The sequence below is a fragment of the Bos grunniens genome, chromosome 5 (genome assembly GCF_055505025.1).
Source record: "Bos grunniens cultivar Pamir isolate PY7600 chromosome 5, Bosgru_T2T1.0, whole genome shotgun sequence".
Classification (NCBI taxonomy): Eukaryota; Metazoa; Chordata; class Mammalia; order Artiodactyla; family Bovidae; genus Bos; species Bos grunniens.
Window position 1 is genome coordinate 56,759,184 of NC_141169.1, and position 18,845 is coordinate 56,778,028.

Here is an 18,845-nt window from a genome sequence, read left to right on the forward strand (position 1 = left end):
GGTGGGTGGGCTCACCTGACGACGGGGAGTCGCGCGGAAACCTTTTCCCTTGAGGGCTGCGAGCGGTCCGCGAAGCCCAGACCAGTTATCCAGGCGTTGGGGTTGCTGCTTGGGCTAGACCGATTTAACCCTATGGTCGAGGGCTTCGTAGCTTTAAAGTGGCCGCTTTCCAGTTTTGCCCAGTTTCTAGCAATAACCTCCCGCCTGAGGCTAACCTGAAAACATTCGTTTAAAAAGTAGGAGATCCCTTAAGTGGGTTCTGTGCTTTTAGAAAGACCGCTCAGGCATCATTATGGAAGATGACCAGAGTATTGCAAAAGTCTAGGCACGAGGTGAGAAACTAAAACAGTGACTATTGGGATAGAAGGGGATGGCCTCTAAAGGTTCAGTTTGATAACGTGTGTAAAATTCATAGTGGACGTGGGCTTTGAGGGAGAGGGAGACACTGAGAATGAATCCCGGGCTTTTGCCTAACAGTGTTTGGGGCACCTGAGGGCAGCAGGACATCTGGGCCCAGAGTTCAGCAGAATGATCTGGGCTGGGAATACGGGTTTAATTTTTGTGAGGAATCTGTAGGCGTGAATGACAACTCTAAGGAATGTCCAATGACTGAACCCTGGCATAGACCAGCATGTGAGAGGCTAGTGGGAGAAGACTGAGAAGGGGTGGCCAGAGAAATAAAAAGGGCCAGGAGAGCAGGGTCACAAAAGCCAAGGGAGTTGAGTTTCAAGAAGGAACGAATGGAGAGCGGTGTCAAATGTCCTGGAGAGGCGATGCAAGACAGTGCAAGACAATGGGGAAGTGCCCCGTTGTCTTTGGCAACTAGGGGCTTTTATTTTTCTTCTTAGTTGGTGTGTTATGCAGCATGAGGAATCTCAGTTCCCAGAAGGGGAACTGAACACATGCCTTCTGCAGTAGAAATGCAGAGTCTCAACCACTGGACTATCAGGGGAGTCCCACAACTAGTGACCTTTGGAAAGCACTTTCAGCAGAACAAAAGCCAGATCAGGATGGGCTGAGGGATGAGTAGGAAGTGAGAAAGAGGGAAGGGAAAGCTTAAGACTTTTTCAGGAGATTTGGTTATGAGAAAACCTGGCAGGGAGTGTCTTATAGGGGAAGACATGGTGAAACACGCTTTTTAGGGAGACCTTACCAAGGAGAAGAGTCAAAATCATTAAAATAGAAGTTAACAAAGAAGATGCAAACTGCCCAAGACTGCATCGCTTTTATTTTCTCTATCAAGTCTGTGTAAGTACCTTAAGAAAGAATATCTAGAAGGGCCTTGATTTAGTCCAGAGAAGGGAGATTTATCACTTGTCAGAAAGTAGAAACAAAAGGGATCTGTGTAGATAGAAGTGTGTAGGTGTGTGTGTTTGGAGGGGAGGGAATGAAGAATTTCACACTCCATCACCTTAATTTACCCTTTAGAACAGACAAAGTTGTTGCCTAAGAGAGGCGAGTAAGAAGGGATTTAAGGAGGGAGGGTTTCAACCAGTTGCTCTGGGAAGTGGGAGAGAAAAGAGCAGAGATACACAGAAGGAATGTTAAGCCAGCACCAAGGTCTGGGTTAGCTCTGTGGCTCTTTGTTTTTAACTGCCCCAGTGTTTTAGTTGTGGGGTTTTCTCTGTTCACCTCAGAAGCTTTTAAGTGAGAGCAGGGACAACAGGAAGGGATGTGTCCTGGAGTGGGGGGTTTGAAGTGGTGAACAATCTTGAGCCTAGAGAATTGAGCTCTTGGCAAGGGAGGGATGGAACTGATGCTGGGGCTCATGGTGGTCTGTGGGAGAACAAGGAAGAAAATAGGATCCCATTGTTGTTAAAAATTACAGAAAACCTGGATAGGTGTCCACCAACATGGAATGATTGAATAAATTATAGGGTGAGTTTGTGGAAAAAATATATGTATATTTTTTAGTGAGGTAAGCATGTATATTGACATGAAAAGATCTCTAGGATATATTGTCAAGTGGGGGCGGAGGGGAAACCTGCATGTAACTATATGGAAAAACACCTGGAAGACTGTCATAATGTCCCACACTGTCATAATGCCATCACCTGCAGGGAAGGGAGGGAGACTGGGGAGGGATAAAGATTTACAACACCAGAGAGTCATCACTGAATTTATTTTATTTTAAAGATATCTATGTACATCAAGTAAATACACACGGGGTTGGTGCGGTTTGGTTTGTCGTCCACGCTGGCATGCAACATTTTGGCAGAAGTGAGTGAGCAGGCCAGGTGCCCCAGGTGGAGACCCTGGCTCTCTGAAAGGAAGGTGGTGAGGGGGTGAGGGGAGGGGAAGGAGGAGGACGGTCGAGTGAAGCTTCTGGTGAAGGCTTTGTGTGTTCCTTATTTACGTAAGTGAATTCTATTTCCCTTACATCTTGCTCAAGAGAAGGCTGCTCCCTCTGTCACCTCTCTCCTCATCTGCCCGACACATTCACATTTTCTTCTGTGTATGAAGAGAATCATTTGGTGGCAAGAGTACGTAAAATCCACTGGAGTCTTGGGGGCCCTGCAGGCCAATATGAGCACAAGTCTCCAGGTACACAGGAGTCTTCCTTCCTCTTCACCGGGGTCTGGAGACAGCGTGGCTCACTGACCCCACTCTTTCCCTCCTTGCTTGGGACAGGGGAGCCAGATTACATCCCTTTCCTCTGAGCAGTGGTTTTCAAACTACTCTACAGGAACCCTCAGGATCTCTTAGGACCGTTCAAGGGCTCCTCAACTAATGAACCATTTCCCATCAAACAGTAAAAATGCAAAGTGCCCAGCTCTGCGTCACTTCTAGTTACTCTTTATTTCAGGGTTCTATTATAAGATTGGTTCTGAAAAACATTTGAATATCACCGCCTTGGATTTATTCCATACCCCTCTGGTATATTTTTTTCCCTGCATTTCTCTAGTTGCTGAAAGGCCCAACAGGTAAAGGGAGAAAGGACATCTTCCCTTGACGGAGTCATGGGCCATGACAGCCTGTATTTACCAGCTGGCACTCACACTGAGCTTTCTTTCCTGGTTAAGAAACTAGGTGATGGGTGGTCTGCTACCCTGTTCTTCCATCCCAGATAAGACAGGCTATCTGGACTCTCTCTTGATTTGGACTGGCTTGTGACCTCCACTCTGCATCCCTGCAGTTACCTGGAAAGCCCCCTTAGCACCATGTGGTAGGAAAGGATATGAAAACAAAACCATAATCCTGTCAATTACATGGGAGCAGGAGAGCCCCCCCGCCCCCCATATCCCGGGTCCAGCCCTTGGGCTCCTCCACCTCTGGAAAAGCTGCCCTGCCCCTTTCTTTAAAGTGCACTTAATGCCTGATAAGGACATTATAGAAGGAATTCTTAGGGGAAAAAAAAATTTAATGTATATCATCAGGGAAAAGTCAGGCTCCAGTCTGAAAGGAAGGCATTTCGAGATAGCTATTTTGCCAATGAACTGGAAGCCCCCACACCAAAAGGTGGAGACGTGGAAGAACATGCAGCCCAATATGGGACAGAGAAAGGAATCCAGCTCATCGCTGTGGCAAAAAACACTTAGGAATTTTCCAGCCTGTTTACCCCCAAAGCCAAAGAAGCAATCCTACTGCTTCTGCTTGGCTAGAACTATCCCTGTGGACAGGTGAGCAACCATCTGATAGACTGTTGGGAATAGGTTGGCCTCCTTAACTTTGCAAAATCATTTTAAGCAGCTTTGGCTTCTAGTCAGGAGCTCTGGGGTAGAGAATGTCAAAAGGAGTTTCAGGGAGAAAGGGAAGTGGTCCCTTGAACAGTCCATGTTCTTGGTTTTCCAGGGGGAATAGGAAGGAGGAGGCAAAAGGCAGACTTCAAGGGGCAGAGGTGCACACCCAGAACCCCTCGGTTCAGGTGAGGGGTGTCTAAAGAAAATTCTCTGTATAATTTAAGCAGTCCTTCCACCTTATCCTCCTCTGTGCTAAAAGTGGAAGAGGAGGGAGGAAGAGGCTATTTCTGTATCTTATGATGCTAAGACATTCTTCTGCTTAAGGCTTTGTGTGCATGCATGTGTGCGTGTGTATGTGTGTGTGTGTTGTGAAGGATCACAGCCTTCTAGCTCCCATTTTCCTTTTTTAATCATCTCCATGACTAACACCACTCAGTGTGAGAGACGCATATATGAGAGAGAAGAAACACTGACCCTCCTCCCTATGGCCCCAAGTGAGGAGGGTATACTATGCTTAGAAATTGCTAAATACATCATTAGATACTAGAGAGTAAGACAGAGGAGAGAGACATAGCAGCAGCTTTTGATATATAGATACAGGGTACAAAGAGATACAGAGTAAGAGAAGACATCAAACATAGTACAGTCGAACAACAAGGGCTGTTGGGGAGGGAGTTAGTATCAGAGACCACAGGTTTGCAGCATGCTGAGAGAAGAGGCCTCAGTCCCTCTTAGAAACTGGGGAAGAAAGAGAAAGAAATTGTGAGGAACCACCTTGCAGCCTGGCTACTGAACAGGAACAGGGTGGCATCTAGGCCAGCTTGGGTTTACAAGCTGTTTGTTTGATACCAACGACCAGATGCCACCCTCCCAAGCCCCTGCTCCTCCACCCCCAGGCCTTCCCTAACTCTTCCTCCCCCATTCCTACTGCTTGCTTCTCATGCCTTTCTGCCTGTGTGTGTGCCTGGCCTGTTATTCTGAAAAACCCCTGGAAAGGGCTCAGCTTGGATGCCGCCCAATAGGCGGCCATGATCTCTTGTTTCTTATTCTCCAAGGATCCAAAGTGGACAATAAAATAGGATCCCAGTGCTTGGTTCTGAGCCCTAAAGCAGCCCTGGTGAGAAACCTGGTGACACAGGAGAACCAGGAAGGTGCCTGCACTGCTAGGAGAGCACAGGGGACAGAGGCGGGGAAGGCTTGAAGGTAGGCATATACAGTTTTCCACCTCCACTGGCAAGATGGGAGGAGAGTGGATACAGCAGCTAGAGGAATAAAAGGTAGGCTTCCCGGTGCATTTCCTAAAGCTTAATGGTGATATATACAGATAGGAAGAGTGTAGGACACAGAGCTCTTCTAATTGTTGCTGTTGTTCAGTTGCCCAGTTGTGTCTGACTCTTTGTAACCCCATGGACTGCAGCCTGCCAGGCTTCCCTGTCCCTAAGATCTCCTAGTATCTACCATTAATAGATTTGGTGACCCTTGGTGCTGTAGATGGACAGCACCCTTCTGACATGTTGCAGTGACCCCTAGTGGCAGAAAGGCAGTACTGTGGCTACCAACCACTATCACCAGGCACAAGGCAGGAGGGAGGGGCCCGTGTCCAGGGGACACTGGGCAGTTCCCATGTAGCCCCTAGGAGGGGATAGCAGGAGTTGAGGGACAACCATTTAGTAAAAGTTCTGAGATGATTAAAAAAGCGGGAGAAACAAAGAAGCTGAGGGCAAGGAAGGAAGCAACCTGAGACTGTTCAGAGGAAGCGGCCTGAAACTACCTGAAAGTGCAGGTCTGCGGCAGCCCCTGTAGGAGATTAGCTGGCTGCCGTCTCTTGGTGGAGAGGGAACAGCTTGGCCTGGTCCTCAGCCTCGTAGCCGCATGGCAGGTCACTCCTGGAAGAAGAGACCCAACACAATCACAGCGTTGTCAGCTCCCGTAGAAAGGACAGCATTCCTGTCACTTTGCTCTCTCATCATGCCTGTGAGATAACCAAGGACAGCAACACTGGGCAAATCAAGGCCAGAGAGATGGAGCTGATCTGCCCAAGGTCACAAAGTTCCCCAACACAGGAGAGAAACCCAGGTCATCAGACGTCCATGGCGGTTTTCCCCCTGCCCCCACAGCTGCAATGGCGAGGAGCCGCAGGGCGGACTGGAGGAGGGGACAGTGCTCTACACAGAGGCAGGGGAGTGACTGGATCTCCTGGACAACATGGTGATGGTGAGAGTGGCTCTCATTTCCTCCTCCTCTCCCCAAAGGCTCTGGGGAACCCCTAAATTGGGCACAAGGGAAAGGTAACCATTTCTTCTGTTCTCACCCAGAGAGCCCAAGAGCAGTGGGGACTGGCGTACCTATTGTCATTGATATCTGTGGCATTTCCTGTAGAGATCGCCGTGGAGAACACAGGATTGGAAGAAGGGAAAAAAGAGATGTGTTACAAACAGTCTCCTCAAACCCTCTCTCATCCTAACTCCTTGAAGAAAAAGGTAAGAGTCTTGGGAATATAGTTGCCATCTTGGTCTGTGGCACTCTGTCTTCAGCCACTCTGAGCTGCATCATTATTTTGTTTGACCTAATACAATCATGTAAAGTTTAAAAATAAAATAAATTAAAAAAAAAAAAGTCTCCCTGAGCCCTCATAGAGGAGAGGAGAATGGAAGGCAAGGGGCAGGGGAGGGAAGGGACTGCTGGGGACAGGCATGTGACCCCACTTCTAAAAACCCAAGACCCTGAAGGGCTGCACAGTGTTTGAGCTGTAGGCACAGGGTCACTTATTCTTCTGATACTTTCCAGTTTGCCCTGGGGATCCCAAAGGCTGGTGACCCATCTTGTTCACTCACCATTGTCCATGTTGGCCTTCTGGTAGGAAGTCAAGGGGCCACCAGAAGATGTGGCCCCACTGCTGGTACAGGAGTTTGCAAAGCTGGATGGAGAAGAAGAGAGAGATGCAACATCTAGTCCCCACCTTCCACTATTCCAAGGACCACTGATCCACACTCACCCTCAGGGTGGAACCATCCACCCTGCCCCCAAGACCAGAAGACAACAAACATGGCCGAAGATTAGGAGGGCAGATGCCCACCTTCTAATCAAAGGTCTGAAGTTGAGAAAGGGTTAGAAATGAAGCTACTTAGGAAAAGAATTGAATCCCACCCAATAATTAACCCAATCTTATGTCTTATAAGGTGCAGAGAGCCTTGGGTTGGGGCTCCGCCTATGCCCACAGTCACTCACTACATATCTGAGGTGGAACTAGGTGCGGCCTGCAGGTACAAGTTCTGGTAGTTCTGGAAGAGGCTGTTGGTGTAACTGATGCACTCGGGGCTCCGGGTGCCATAGGGGTTGGTGGGTGAAGATGCCGGGTAGTGGCCAGGCCGGACGGGTTTGGCTGCGGCAAAGAAAGGAAAACGACCGTGAAGAGACCACCTGTCCTCTGCAGTCACTCTGGGTCCCAGAGCTACAGTTGAACTGAGTTGCTTATAAGATAGTAATTCACTTTCTACTTTTTGGGGCGGGAGTGGTGGGGTGAGGCTGGGGTGGGGTTGCTTAACACCAAGGAATTTGCCAGGATCCCCCGGAGTGTGATCCCATTGCCCACTCACCAATCTGGGCAGAATGGCCCCGCTTGCCAGAGCTCTTGTAACGCACGGCCTCCTTGATGCGGTCCACCTCCTGCTGGTACCGACGCTTGTCCTTCATGGCACCCTCCTTGGCCTCCTTCAGTGCACCCTCCAGGGCCTTAACTCTCTCAGCCGTAGCCCTAAGTCGTTTTTCCAGTTTAGGAAGCTCACAACGCAGATCTGCATTGTCACGTACCAGCTGTGGGGTGAGCCCCAGGTCAGAGGCCGGGAGAAAGGCAGCCAAGGACGAGGACGAGGTGCCGGAGTTGGGGGTGGGGGTGCGGGCAGGAGAGAGAATACAGAAAAGTCCCATCAGGGAGGCAGATGCTGGATGCTGTGTTGTCTCCTCCAAAGGCCTCGTTCCCTTTACCTAACTGCTGCTCTGGAAAGTGCTTTCCTTCTTCCTTCAGCAAACAGGGGCCAGGCATTAAAAAGTTACATCGTTTTCTGAGCAGCAAAACATGTCAACTCCTCTGTAGCCCAGAACTCTTTCTTTTTTTTTTAAGTCACTTAAAAAAAAAAAAATTCAACCAAGGAATGATGCATGCTCCAGATTAATCTTTAGTTTTTAGCCTAGAACTCTTGTGACAGTGCCCTGTTCTTGTCTCTTCCTGGCCTAAACACCACCAAATCCCCAGTATCTCACAGCTGGTGCCAGACCAACAGCCCCAGGGCAACCATGGGGACAAGGCACCCCCCTTACCCAGAGATGGCTATGTGGGCATGCACAGGGCAAGGCAGCAAGAGCACGGTAGCAGTTTGGAGGGTGGATATGGGGCTGAGCACAGGTTCAATGCAGTGCAGAGCAGGAGCAGAAGCTGGAATACAGGCGCCCCCCACACATCCACACATCCACACGGCTGCCCCATAGGAAGGAAAGAAAATGTTTGAGGTCTCACAAACATTTGTGCTTATTACCTTCATGTTTGAGGATTTCCTGGGCCGGCCCTCTCCCCATTATAATTAAGCTAGAGCAACGGTAGCAACCACCTTAAGGCCAGGAAGAGACTTCCTGATCTTTTTACACTGTCTCACGCAATGACTGGGGGCCTACAGATTGCAGAAGGAGCCGGCCTTGGAAGATATCAGGTACATCGATGTAGCAGGGGACACTGGGAGAATTGTCCCTTTCATTTTGGACAACTTACAGATCATAAACAATATTTTTGCTGTGACAATAACTCAGTTCAATTTGTCACAGCCTGCAGCCCTGGCTATTTAAGGTCCTGTTTAACTGAGAGATTTCTACATCTCTAGTGTTTTCCTTTCTAGTCTTGTGTCCCCTGAGGGATGAAATTAGGAGGAGTCCTAGCCTATAGGTGAGTAGTTTCTGATCTTTGAGACTTAGAACAGAGGCATGGGGGTGGGGGGTGGAGAGGGAAGAAGAAAACAGCCTGTGATGTCCTGAAATGTGCCACAGTGCAGATGAACTTGGAGGACATTATGCTAAGTCAAATGAACTGGGTGCAGAAGGACAAATTCCAGATTACTCCACTTAGATTCTACTGAGATTCTTAATGCAGTCAAAATTAAAAAGGCAGAAAGTAAAATGGGGGTTTCCAGGGGTTGGAGAGAGTGGGGAATGAGGTTATTTAATAGGGATGGAGTTTCACTTCTACAAGATGAAGACTTATGGAGCGGGATGGTGGGGATGGTTGCACTACATTACGAACGGATTTAACACCACTGAATGGTACACTGCAAATGATTAAAGGTGGTAAATGTTATGTGTATTTTACTACAATAAAAAGTTGCGGGGGGTGGGGTGAGGAGGGAAGCAATGTAATATGCACTTGGAGAGAGAAGGAAAATGAAAACAAAAATTAAAAAGAATGGCAAAACTGATTACAAATGTTTTTTCTTTTAACTTTTCTATAATGTTGTCACACTGTTTGATAATAAGCACAGGAGAAAAGATGGTAGTAAGGCCTTCTGCAGGTCCAAATAAAATAAACCCTGTGTACCATCACCGGGCCACAGCTCTAGGATTTTTTTTTTTTTCTCATTATTAAATAAGAAGGTGTCCTGGGTATTTACTGTATATGCTGGGTATAGCACTGGGAAGAAAAGCTGAAGCTCTAGTTTGATGAGAATATGAGCGTAAAAGGCATTTTAAGGTGGATTTGAAAGGACAGGAATGAAGAATAGGTTAGGGTTTATTCTCAGAATTGTTTAAAGAGCCAGCTGACAGTGTGTTGCACCGGTCTTCAAGGCTCAGCTGTATGGCACTAGGGAGGGTTACCTGCTCTGTGGGCACCAAACATTTCCTGTCCTGACTCCTTTGGACTGCCCCTGTCACCTCCCCACCCCATACCTTTGAAACCCAGTCTTCCACCTAAGGAACCGCAGCAGCAAGGAGGGGGACAGAGAGGCAGCAACTTAATACACAGGAGTTTTCACTGGCCCCGACCAGGGGCTGCCTGGGCCATTTGGGACAACATCGTGTCATTTCTCTGCATGCCTGCCCCAGGCCTAGGCAGATGGAGTCCTCGCCACGAGAGAAAGCCCAGCTCCCCTGGCTGCCTCTGGCTCAGTGCTCTCCACTCCGGCCACGGTCTGCCCAGCGTCCCTCACGTAGTCCCAGGCCCACGCCTCTGAAACTTCTATTGGTTTCCACCTCACCCTCCAACAACATAGGCCTGGGAATTCCACTTGAGCAGAGGCAGGTTGGGAGCTTTGGGAAAGGGAAAACAGGCATAGAACCGAGAACAGGGTAAACGTGGAACCAAATACAGCATAAAGAAGGTGTCAGTAGGAAAGGGAAGAGGGAAAGGGAAAGAGGACATGCAATAAGATTTTTCTAAATCCAAGGGCCTCTGAGGATTTAGGGATCCCAGGCCTCAAGAGTTCTCTTCACCCCTTGCCCTCGCTCTTACCTGTTTGTGAACCTTTGTAAGCTGTTCCAGGTTGTTCTCAAGAAAGGAAATCTTCTGCTTTTGGGAGTGAATCCCCCCACTGTCCTCGGGCTCCATTTCTGCACTCTGAGGAGAGACAGGGCGGAGGAAAGATACGGCCATCCTGAGGCCAGTCAGGCCCCACTCAGACCAGGCCCGGAAGCCCCGCTGAAGGCCGCAGGAGATGGAGAAACTTGAGGACAGGAGGGGGATATGGGGGCTGGGAAGACCCCAAGGCAGCACTCACTTTCTTGACTCGAGTCGTGACGTCTTGAACGAACAGTTTGCGAAGGTTGTGGAGGGTCTGGAGTTCCCGGGCCTGCAAAGAATGATGAAAAATTGGGGGCCACCAAATACAAGGTCACCATTCCCCCTCCAAAACTACTGGATCCTTCAGTCTCTCCAGACAAGTGAGTCACTCATCTTTTTACAAAAAGGTGTGTCCTGATCATACCACAGGCTTACTTCCCAGAAAGGCGGGAGAAATAGGGTGCAGAAGAAATCAGAGGGAGGGTTGGACACTGAAGCCACCCCTCCCCACCCCCCCGTTGGCTTGGCGCAGAAGGGAAGTCACTCACAACTGTCTCCTCCAGACCCTTAAGGTCCTGCTTGGACTGCTCATGTCGCTCGTACAGAAATCTGGAGGAAGACAGAAACAGAAAAACCACTCAGGGCCACCCTGCCCCTCTGTCCCTCCTCCATTCCTTGATCTATATTTTATTATTACTTACTATACTAGTTACTCATGTTCACAGTGCATAAATGAAAAAAGTAAGATGAGTTCCAATAAAAAGCCCATGATTCTACCACTTACAGATCAAACCACCGTGAACATTCTGGTGTCCATCTTTCCAGACTCTTCCATGCATGTGGCTCTCACATAAATGTTACAAGATTATACCATTCCTACTGTTGATAACCTGCTTTTTACACTTCATGGAACATCATCCACATCTTTCCATGTCAGCTAATACTGAACAGAAGTCTCCTTTATTTTCCCCCTCGCCATCAAGTTGTTCTTTTGAAGACCTTGCCTCCTGTGGTCACCATGTTCCCATCTAGATCGTGTCCTGTTCCTGAGGTATGTGTGAGTAGCCGTCTGAGCCCGTGTGGTCTCAGGTCTGCAGGCGGACCCGTCACTCACGTCAGCTCCTGGAGTTTGGTGCTTTTCTCATGTTCTTCATTCTTCAGCTTCTCGTAGTCAGCCTGGAGCTTCTCCAGCTCTAACTGGAGTTTCTGATTCAGGCTGCGGAGAGCAAGAGGTATTGGGGAGAACAAGGAGATGTCAGCGAGGGACAAAGAGGAGACTGACTCCTTCAACACTTTCCTTCTTGCACACGAGTCCTCATAGGGTTGACACATCTACTTCAGGGTATATTAGAGGCGGACTCAGGCTACTGCTTCCACAGCAGAATAAGGGGCCCTGAACTATCAAATCAGAGAAGCCTGGAGCATAGGGACTAGTCCTCACTCCTTGTACCTCCTGGAGCTGGACTGCAAAGTCATGTCTTTGCTGGGGCATGATCCATGGAAGTTAAAGAACTGGATCCTGGTGCAAGAGGGAGTGTGTGCGTGGGCCCAGGAAGATGAGGGGACCAGGTGGAGACTGGAGCCACCCTGGGGAACTCTTACTCTTTGAGCTCATCAATGGTCTTCTGCTTCTCATTGATCTCGTCCCGGAGCCGGGCCAGCTGCCGGTGATGGGCCTCCCGGTGGCTCTCCATCTGCAGCTCCAGGGCCTTCTGCAACACAACCCCACCCAAGTTCAATGCCAGACTCCCAGCCACCAGCTTGGTGAGGGCCCTGCCAGGCCCCAGTCTCCCCAACACTTTCCCCACTTGCCTTCACATCTTCTGTGTCCTGTGTGTCTGGTTCCTTGTCCTTCAGAGCCACCTCATGCACAGTTTCTGAGGGAGAGGGAGGAAGCAGTTTATATCACACCTACCACCTCCAGACAGAACTTCACATTGTGACCAGAGCGCCAGGCAGTGCAGGGCACATTTACCCTTAGAATGGGCCCACAGGGATGTTCTTTTGGGTGAGAACTATCCAATTTCATACAGCAGGGACAAAGGATGATGGAGGGTTTATGGTTCATGTAAAATGAGCTACATGCAAAATCATGCTAAGCAGCACGTGAGTTGGACTCCAGGATTTCAGTCTAATGCTTTGGTGAGTGTGCTGAGTTTTCTGTGATGTTTGTCACTTTGCCTCCTGACACCCTCTCTGATCTCAGGTCCCAGGATGGGTTGGTTGGAGGTTTAAGCAGGTCTCACCTTGGGCCTGGAGCTTGGCCAGCTCGTCACTCAGGGAGTCATAGGACTCTTCCAGGTGCCGTTTCTTGAGTTCCACGCTCTGCATGTATTCCGTCAGGGAGCGGATCTTGGCCTCATGCTGGTGGGGTGAGGGTTGGTGAAGAAGATGGATAGAGTCAAGGACCCAACTCCAGGCAGCACAGACCTTCACAGGCTCCAGCTCTCCCCTCTTCCTGCTACACCTTCCACCAGGATGCAGGCTCGAGGGCCATTCCTCTGGAGACCCTTGCTTTAGACTCTCTTGGTTCAGAGGGCAGTATCCCCCTGCACCTTCACTTCTCTAGCCTGGACCCTCTCCTGCTTCCCCTAGCTCTTCTGTCCTTGACTTCAGTTGACCCTAGGCGGCTGCTAGCAGTCATCCCACAACCACAGAGTTGCCTGCCCTCTCCCACGGCACCCAGAGGCTCTCTACCTCTGGCACTCACCTGGGAGATAAGGAGTTGGCAGGATGAGAGCTCCCGCCCAGTCACTTCCATCTTGCGGTGACATTCGACCTGAAGGTTCTCCAGCTGCCGGCACCGCTTGACCACAGACTTGACTTCAGATTTGATTTTGCTGATGTAGAGTCGGGCCACCGTGAACTCCTCCTCAATGGCCCCACTAATCTCCACTGGCTGTGGGGTGAACATGGGAGGGAGGAGGTGCCTCTTTGCTCCTGGGAAGCCCCTATCCATTTCCTTCTACTTGGCCTAGCCCAGCACACACCCACAGGTACAGGGACTCCAGTGGGACAGGTATGTTCCAAACAACTTTTAGCAGCTCTGTACCACCTGGTTTTTCACACTGAATCCCTCTCTGCATTCAACGATCTGTTCCGACAGTCACCCTCTTCCCTTCTATAGAGAAACAGGATATTGTGTAGTCAGACTGATCCACTTGATCACACAGATGGGGCCTCGTCACTGCCACGGATCTATCTATATCATTCCTAATTTTGTGCCCCCATCTCCAAATCCTGCTAAAAGCACATCTCCACTGCTTCCTTATCCAGCAATGTGAATTTCACCAGGTATGTAGATCTAAAATGTGTATTTCAGTTGAGTCTATGCAAACTTCTGCGTGTTTTCCTGTGTCTAGTTTGCAGGTGTCCTTCCTGGATCTTGTCCTCCTCCTCTCAGTATCTCTGAGGACATGAGTGTCTCACCTACACCTCCCACCATTCCCAGAACAAGAAAGATCTGAATAAGACCGCCATGTCTTTCTCCACTCACCAGCTTAATCTCTCCATTGCCCACGATGACACTGAACTCACTCAGGTCCTTCATCAGCCCATTCAGTACCTCAGCAATCCGTTTTCGCTGGTGTCCACTGACCTCCTGCAGCCGCTGCAACTCAGACTCCAGGGACAGCATAGTGGCCTGGGGACAGTCCTTCAGGTCATGCCAGCACCATCTTCCTGCTTCCCTCCCCCACCTAGCCAGAGGCCTCTCCCTTCATGCATGACCCTGATGGTTGCTACAAAGAGAACACAAGCCCTGCAGAAGGGTCTGGAAGAGAGAGTGGTCAGGACGGTGAAGTGCAGTGATGGGGTGGGAGAGGGGCCCACCACGAACTGAAAGACAGCACAAAGGTACAAACACGATACCACCCTCTTAGAAAGCAGAGTTCCCTCTGGACACAGAAGGTGTTCTGAGGTCAGGGTGCTCCTGGCTGGCCACTCACCACCTTCTGAGACAGCTCATCCACCAGAAGCTGGTTCTGCTGGCTCTTCTCCTCCACCTCCTGGGACTTCTGGTCATAGTTCATGGCCAGCTCCTCCAGAGCCTGCAGCACTTCCTTCACCTCATCCTTTGCGGCATCATTCTCTGACTGCAGGTGGCTCAGCTCCCGCTGGACCTTCTCATTGTCTCCTCGAGTGGACACCAGCAGCTGCAAGGGAGGGGCGGGTCATGAGCAGGAGTCTTCTGCCAGTGATCAGCTCGCCAGCTCCTTGGCCTGGGGAAGCTGAGCCCCCCTTACCCAGGTATAGCTCTAGGAGAGAGGCAAGGGTCCAAGCAAGAGTCAAGAGGAACGGGGCTTTCAGCTTCATAGAAATAGGGTACCATAATGAAGGAGCACCCAGACTCCAGCTTCTGTGCTTTAAGCAAAACCCCAACTAAGCCCCCAGATTTCTGTTGTCTCGGGGAGGTGACTAACCCCTAAGCAGAATGCCCCTTCTTCCATCTTTCCAGAAAAGGTCTTTTTCATGCCTTTCAGGGATGGACACACGGCCCTCTCCTCTCTTGTCTTGCCCTCCTTCCCATTACCTCTTCCTGGTCCAGCATTTGCTGCTTGAGCTTCTCTATGAGTTGGCTCTGCTGGTTGATCTCATCATCCTGTCGGAGGCAAGGGGATAAGATGGAATGAAGGGAAGCTTCTCATTCCAGTTTAGACTTGGGAGCTTGGGGCAGATATGGATCTTAATAAAAAATTTAGGCTTTGAGTTCAAAACATCCTAGGCCTTCCCTGGTAGTCCAGTGGCTATGACTCTGTGCTCCCAATATAGGGGGCCTGGGTTCTATCCCTGGTCAGGGAACTAGATCCCACATGCCACAACTAAGAGTTCCCATGCTGCAACTCAAGATCCCTCATATCGCAATGAAGATCAAAGATCCTGAGTGCTGCAACTACGACCCAGCACAGCCAAATAAATAAATAAACATTTTAAAAAGAAAGAACGGAACTCTATATCCTAAAAAGAAAGAAGTCTTTTCCTCAGCTTCTCTCCTTGATTCCTGCCCTCACTTTTTAATTCCTTTCTTTCTGGAAGTTTGTATAACCTTGACAGTGCACAGCAAAAGCCTTCAAATGTTCACATCCTTTAACTGAGAAATCCCACTCCAGCACTCCATTCTAATTGAACCAAAGTCTTATATGGACAAGAGACAAAGATAGTCACTTCAAAGTTATTTATATAGCAAAAATAACCAACTAACAAAACACAAAACCCTAGAAAGCCTGTAAATAAATGGTTAAATGCATTCTGATAAATGGACTGTAAGGCAGCCATTTAAAAATACTTCAGTGAAGAATTGTTAACAAAGTAGGAAACCGCTCATTATATAATGTGGAATGAAAAAATCACATGTGAAGTTACATAGAGTATAATCTCAATTGTGTGGCTTTATTTGTGAATGGTGGGAGGAGGAATGATTGAAATTTTCTTCAATATGTTTTGATATATCGTCCACATTTCAATAACAAACATTCATCTCTTTTAAAATAAGGAAAAAAGTCAGGATAAGCTACTTTTGTGAGCCCTCGCTTAGCATCCTGCCAGGCTCACCGCCGTGCCCTGCCGGATGTCCTCACCTTGTCATCAAGCTGCTTGTAGAGGCGGCGGATCTCCTCCTCATACTTCTGCCGCTCCTCGGGCGCAATGCGCACTACAATGGATGAGTTGTCATTCACAGGTGTCTCCTCGCAGAGCTCGGCTCCCAGGGTGGCCTCCTCCCCGGCCAGGCGCTCTGTTTCAGGCACGTTCTCTCCTGGCGAAGCGGCAGAACAAGGTGAGGGATGGGGCAGGGACAGCTGCACCTACGGGCCCTTCCTCCCTCACTGCCCATCGCAGAGACCTCCTGGCTTCCATGTCTCTTGCCCAGTGAACCGTCCACCTTTCTGGGGGTGGGGAATAAAGGATGTCAGCCCCCTCTCGCTTTCCCTCATGACTGCTCTACTGCATCCCTCCAGAAGCACAGTCCTCCTTGGAGGTCGTAGGAGCCCTCTCTGGCTTTCTGCACCTGCAGGACCCCTCACTAACCATTGCGCCACCGGCTCAGCTCTGCCTCCAGCTTCGCAATCGTCTCCTTCTGAGCCTTTGTCTTCTCCTTCTCCTTCTCATATTTCTTTTTCCACTGCTCAGCAGTCAACTCCAGATTCACGGAGGCAGTGTTCTTAATGGTCTTTGCCCTGGAGAGGGGAACGAAGAGATGAGACCTCCATTAACGTTCATAAGACCCTGAGTGGAGAGCACAGCAGAGGCTGGGGCAGGGAGTAGGGGAACCCGCCACTGACCGCTGCCCGAACATCAGGGTGGACTTGGTCTCCGCGTCGTTGAAGCTGGATGGTGAGCAGCAGATGAACATCGTTGTTCGGCAGTTTCCTCCCAAGGAGTCCTGGAGAATCCGTGTCATTTTACTGTCACGATATGGAACGTAGCTTTTCTGGAGGAAAAGGGAGGCCTCGAATCAGAAAAATTCAGCAGGGGAATCAGAAAAGATGGCAAGGGAGTTTCCTGGTGGCATAGTGGTTAGGATTACAGGGTTTCACTGCCATGGCCCGGGTTCAATCTCTGGTTGGGGAACTGAGATCCTGCAAGCCGCATGGCACAGCCCAAAAAAAAAGAAAGGATGGGACTTCCCTGGTGGTCATCCAGTGGTGAAGATTCTGTGCTCTGAATTTAGGGGGCCTGGGTTCAATCCCTGGTTGGAGAACTAGATCCCACATGCCACAACTAAAGATCCCACATGCCACCACTAAGACCCGGCACAGCCAAATAAATAAAATAATTTTTTTAAAATATTTTAAAAAAGAAAGAAAGGATGGTAGTGCTTACTAGGGGTGGAGCAACCCATGAATTGGGCATGATGAGGTGGGGGCATTAGGAGAAGGCAGAAGATGGGGTGAGGACCCGTAAGGAGCACTCACCGTGCCCTCAGCCAGCGCCGAGATCACGTTCCCCAGGGCCGACAGGGACTTGTTGATATTCTTGGCCTCATCCAGCACGGCTCCCTCAGCTCCAGTCTTGCTGACCTACCAGGGCACAAAGGGTGACTGTGTCATGAGTGGTTGCAGAGCGAGTAGGCTCCCCCCTCCTCTTCTCCACGTAAGTTGGCTTAGTCCAAGGAGAGGGGGATAGGAAAGAAGATGGAGAAGGCCCTCCTCTGGTCCCCTAAATGTTCTTGCTACAGACTCTCTCCCCTACATACACAATATTATACAATATTCCATTTATGTGAAATGTCCAGAAAGTCAAATCCAGAGTCAGAATGTAGATTAGTGCTTACCAGGGGTTGCGGGATGGGAGACTAGGGCATGACTGTTAACAGGTGATGAAAAGGTTCTGGAATCAGTGGTGATGATGCACAACCTTGCAAACACACTGAATTGTATACTTTAAAATGGTGAACTTCATGGTATGTGAATTCTAGCTCAATGAGAGTTATTTTGATTTTTAAAAAGGCTACCCCCCCGCTCAAGGCTTCCTTCCCTGCCCCCTTCACCGTGGCAGGAACCCCACCTTCTCGCTTCCTGCCAGGTCCACTAGATACAGCTTCCCACTCAGCTTCTGCTCAGTCTCCATATTTTCCTGCTTGATGTTGATGAGGAAGATGCTATGGCTTCGAGAGCTGTGTTCATTCATGTCTGTAAGAGGCAGGACAAGACAGTCCTTATACCAAACTCTGTGGAACGAAGCCCTCAGTCCCCAGCTTCCACAGACCACTGCCCCCACCCGCTGAGAGAGGGGTTGTCCGCCAGGACTAGCCCAGCCGCTACGTATCCCTGGTAGGAGGGGTGCAGGGTCTCACAGACAAGCATCTCTCCTCCGGAGGAGGACACAGACTTCCCCTGCCCATTTTCAAGTCCCTCAGCCCCCAGGGGCACAGAGGAGAGGCAGACGCCAGACTCAAGAGCCCCTGATCTCCCCCACTCACTGGTGACAGCCACGTGACGATTTGATTTCCCTTCATCAATCACATCTAAAATCTCCTCCGGGCTGGACACAAAGCGCTCAGTACAACCCTGCAGGGGGCAAATGGACAGTGACCCCCTACACTTTGGTCTACAGATTAAATTACCTGCACAGTGACCAAATGACCCTTCAAGGCAGTGCCTTTGTCCAGGCCCCAGACTCTTCCCCAGTCCAGGCTGTCCGCCCTCCGGCTCCTGGGCCGTGATATCCCCTCCTCCTGTGCCCGTGCTCTCAATACCCTGGCCCCACCTGCTTGCCCCAGCCCCGGTCTCACCTTGACAAATGGCACCCGGTTCTTGTCCTCATGCACAGACAGATTTGTCTTGGTCACTGAATCAAGACAATTCAGGGTGAGCAAGGCCAGCACTTCCACTCCCCCACCTACCCAACCCCTTTACCCTGCAGTCTGCTCAGATGGATGATTCTTCTGTGTTCAAAAGGGAAGAAGACTCCCCTGTGAAGCCTAAACTCCCTGCTCACTCTGAGGGCTGTTTGTCCTCCTGCAGGATTCCAGCCCCAGGGCTCCAGCTAGGCTGAGGTTGTTTGTATGTGGGCCTGGGCATCTAAGCTCATCTTCTGACCCTTTCAGTTTTTGGAAATTCTTGGTGAGTGAAGGCAAGGGCCACAAGTACAAGTGTGTTTGTCCTCGTATGCCTGCTGCATCTCTCACC

At 49.8% G+C, this 18,845-nt stretch overlaps 1 protein-coding gene and 1 long non-coding RNA gene across 3 annotated transcripts in view; one reads left to right on the forward strand and one right to left on the reverse strand.

Annotated features, from left to right (window-relative positions):
• Positions 1 to 17: 17 nt before the first annotated feature.
• LOC147371984 (uncharacterized) lies at positions 18 to 6,296 on the forward strand. Its single transcript, XR_015163872.1, has 3 exons — positions 18 to 332; positions 5,798 to 5,894; positions 5,996 to 6,296. It is a non-coding gene; the product is annotated as an uncharacterized LOC147371984 (long non-coding RNA).
• The window catches only part of KIF5A (kinesin family member 5A), a 29,161-nt gene continuing 12,424 nt past the window's right edge, over positions 2,109 to 18,845 (reverse strand). The window contains exons 6-30 of one of the 2 annotated variants that reach the window (XM_086400303.1): positions 18,449 to 18,504; positions 18,137 to 18,224; positions 17,722 to 17,846; positions 17,130 to 17,234; positions 16,497 to 16,645; positions 16,243 to 16,391; positions 15,795 to 15,970; positions 14,750 to 14,818; positions 14,166 to 14,372; positions 13,715 to 13,861; positions 12,929 to 13,117; positions 12,465 to 12,582; positions 12,031 to 12,095; positions 11,821 to 11,930; positions 11,333 to 11,434; positions 10,767 to 10,827; positions 10,436 to 10,507; positions 10,171 to 10,275; positions 9,609 to 9,629; positions 7,277 to 7,493; positions 6,909 to 7,062; positions 6,515 to 6,597; positions 6,026 to 6,053; positions 5,452 to 5,566; positions 2,109 to 4,418 (exon numbers count right to left, since the gene is read on the reverse strand). In XM_086400303.1, the coding sequence (XP_086256429.1) occupies positions 5,488 to 5,566; positions 6,026 to 6,053; positions 6,515 to 6,597; positions 6,909 to 7,062; positions 7,277 to 7,493; positions 9,609 to 9,629; positions 10,171 to 10,275; positions 10,436 to 10,507; positions 10,767 to 10,827; positions 11,333 to 11,434; positions 11,821 to 11,930; positions 12,031 to 12,095; positions 12,465 to 12,582; positions 12,929 to 13,117; positions 13,715 to 13,861; positions 14,166 to 14,372; positions 14,750 to 14,818; positions 15,795 to 15,970; positions 16,243 to 16,391; positions 16,497 to 16,645; positions 17,130 to 17,234; positions 17,722 to 17,846; positions 18,137 to 18,224; positions 18,449 to 18,504 (2,675 nt within the window). In that variant the 3' untranslated portion in view covers positions 2,109 to 4,418; positions 5,452 to 5,487. The remainder of the gene's footprint in view (positions 4,419 to 5,451; positions 5,567 to 6,025; positions 6,054 to 6,514; positions 6,598 to 6,908; positions 7,063 to 7,276; positions 7,494 to 9,608; positions 9,630 to 10,170; positions 10,276 to 10,435; positions 10,508 to 10,766; positions 10,828 to 11,332; positions 11,435 to 11,820; positions 11,931 to 12,030; positions 12,096 to 12,464; positions 12,583 to 12,928; positions 13,118 to 13,714; positions 13,862 to 14,165; positions 14,373 to 14,749; positions 14,819 to 15,794; positions 15,971 to 16,242; positions 16,392 to 16,496; positions 16,646 to 17,129; positions 17,235 to 17,721; positions 17,847 to 18,136; positions 18,225 to 18,448; positions 18,505 to 18,845) is intronic. The other variant, XM_086400305.1, reaches the window with a different exon arrangement.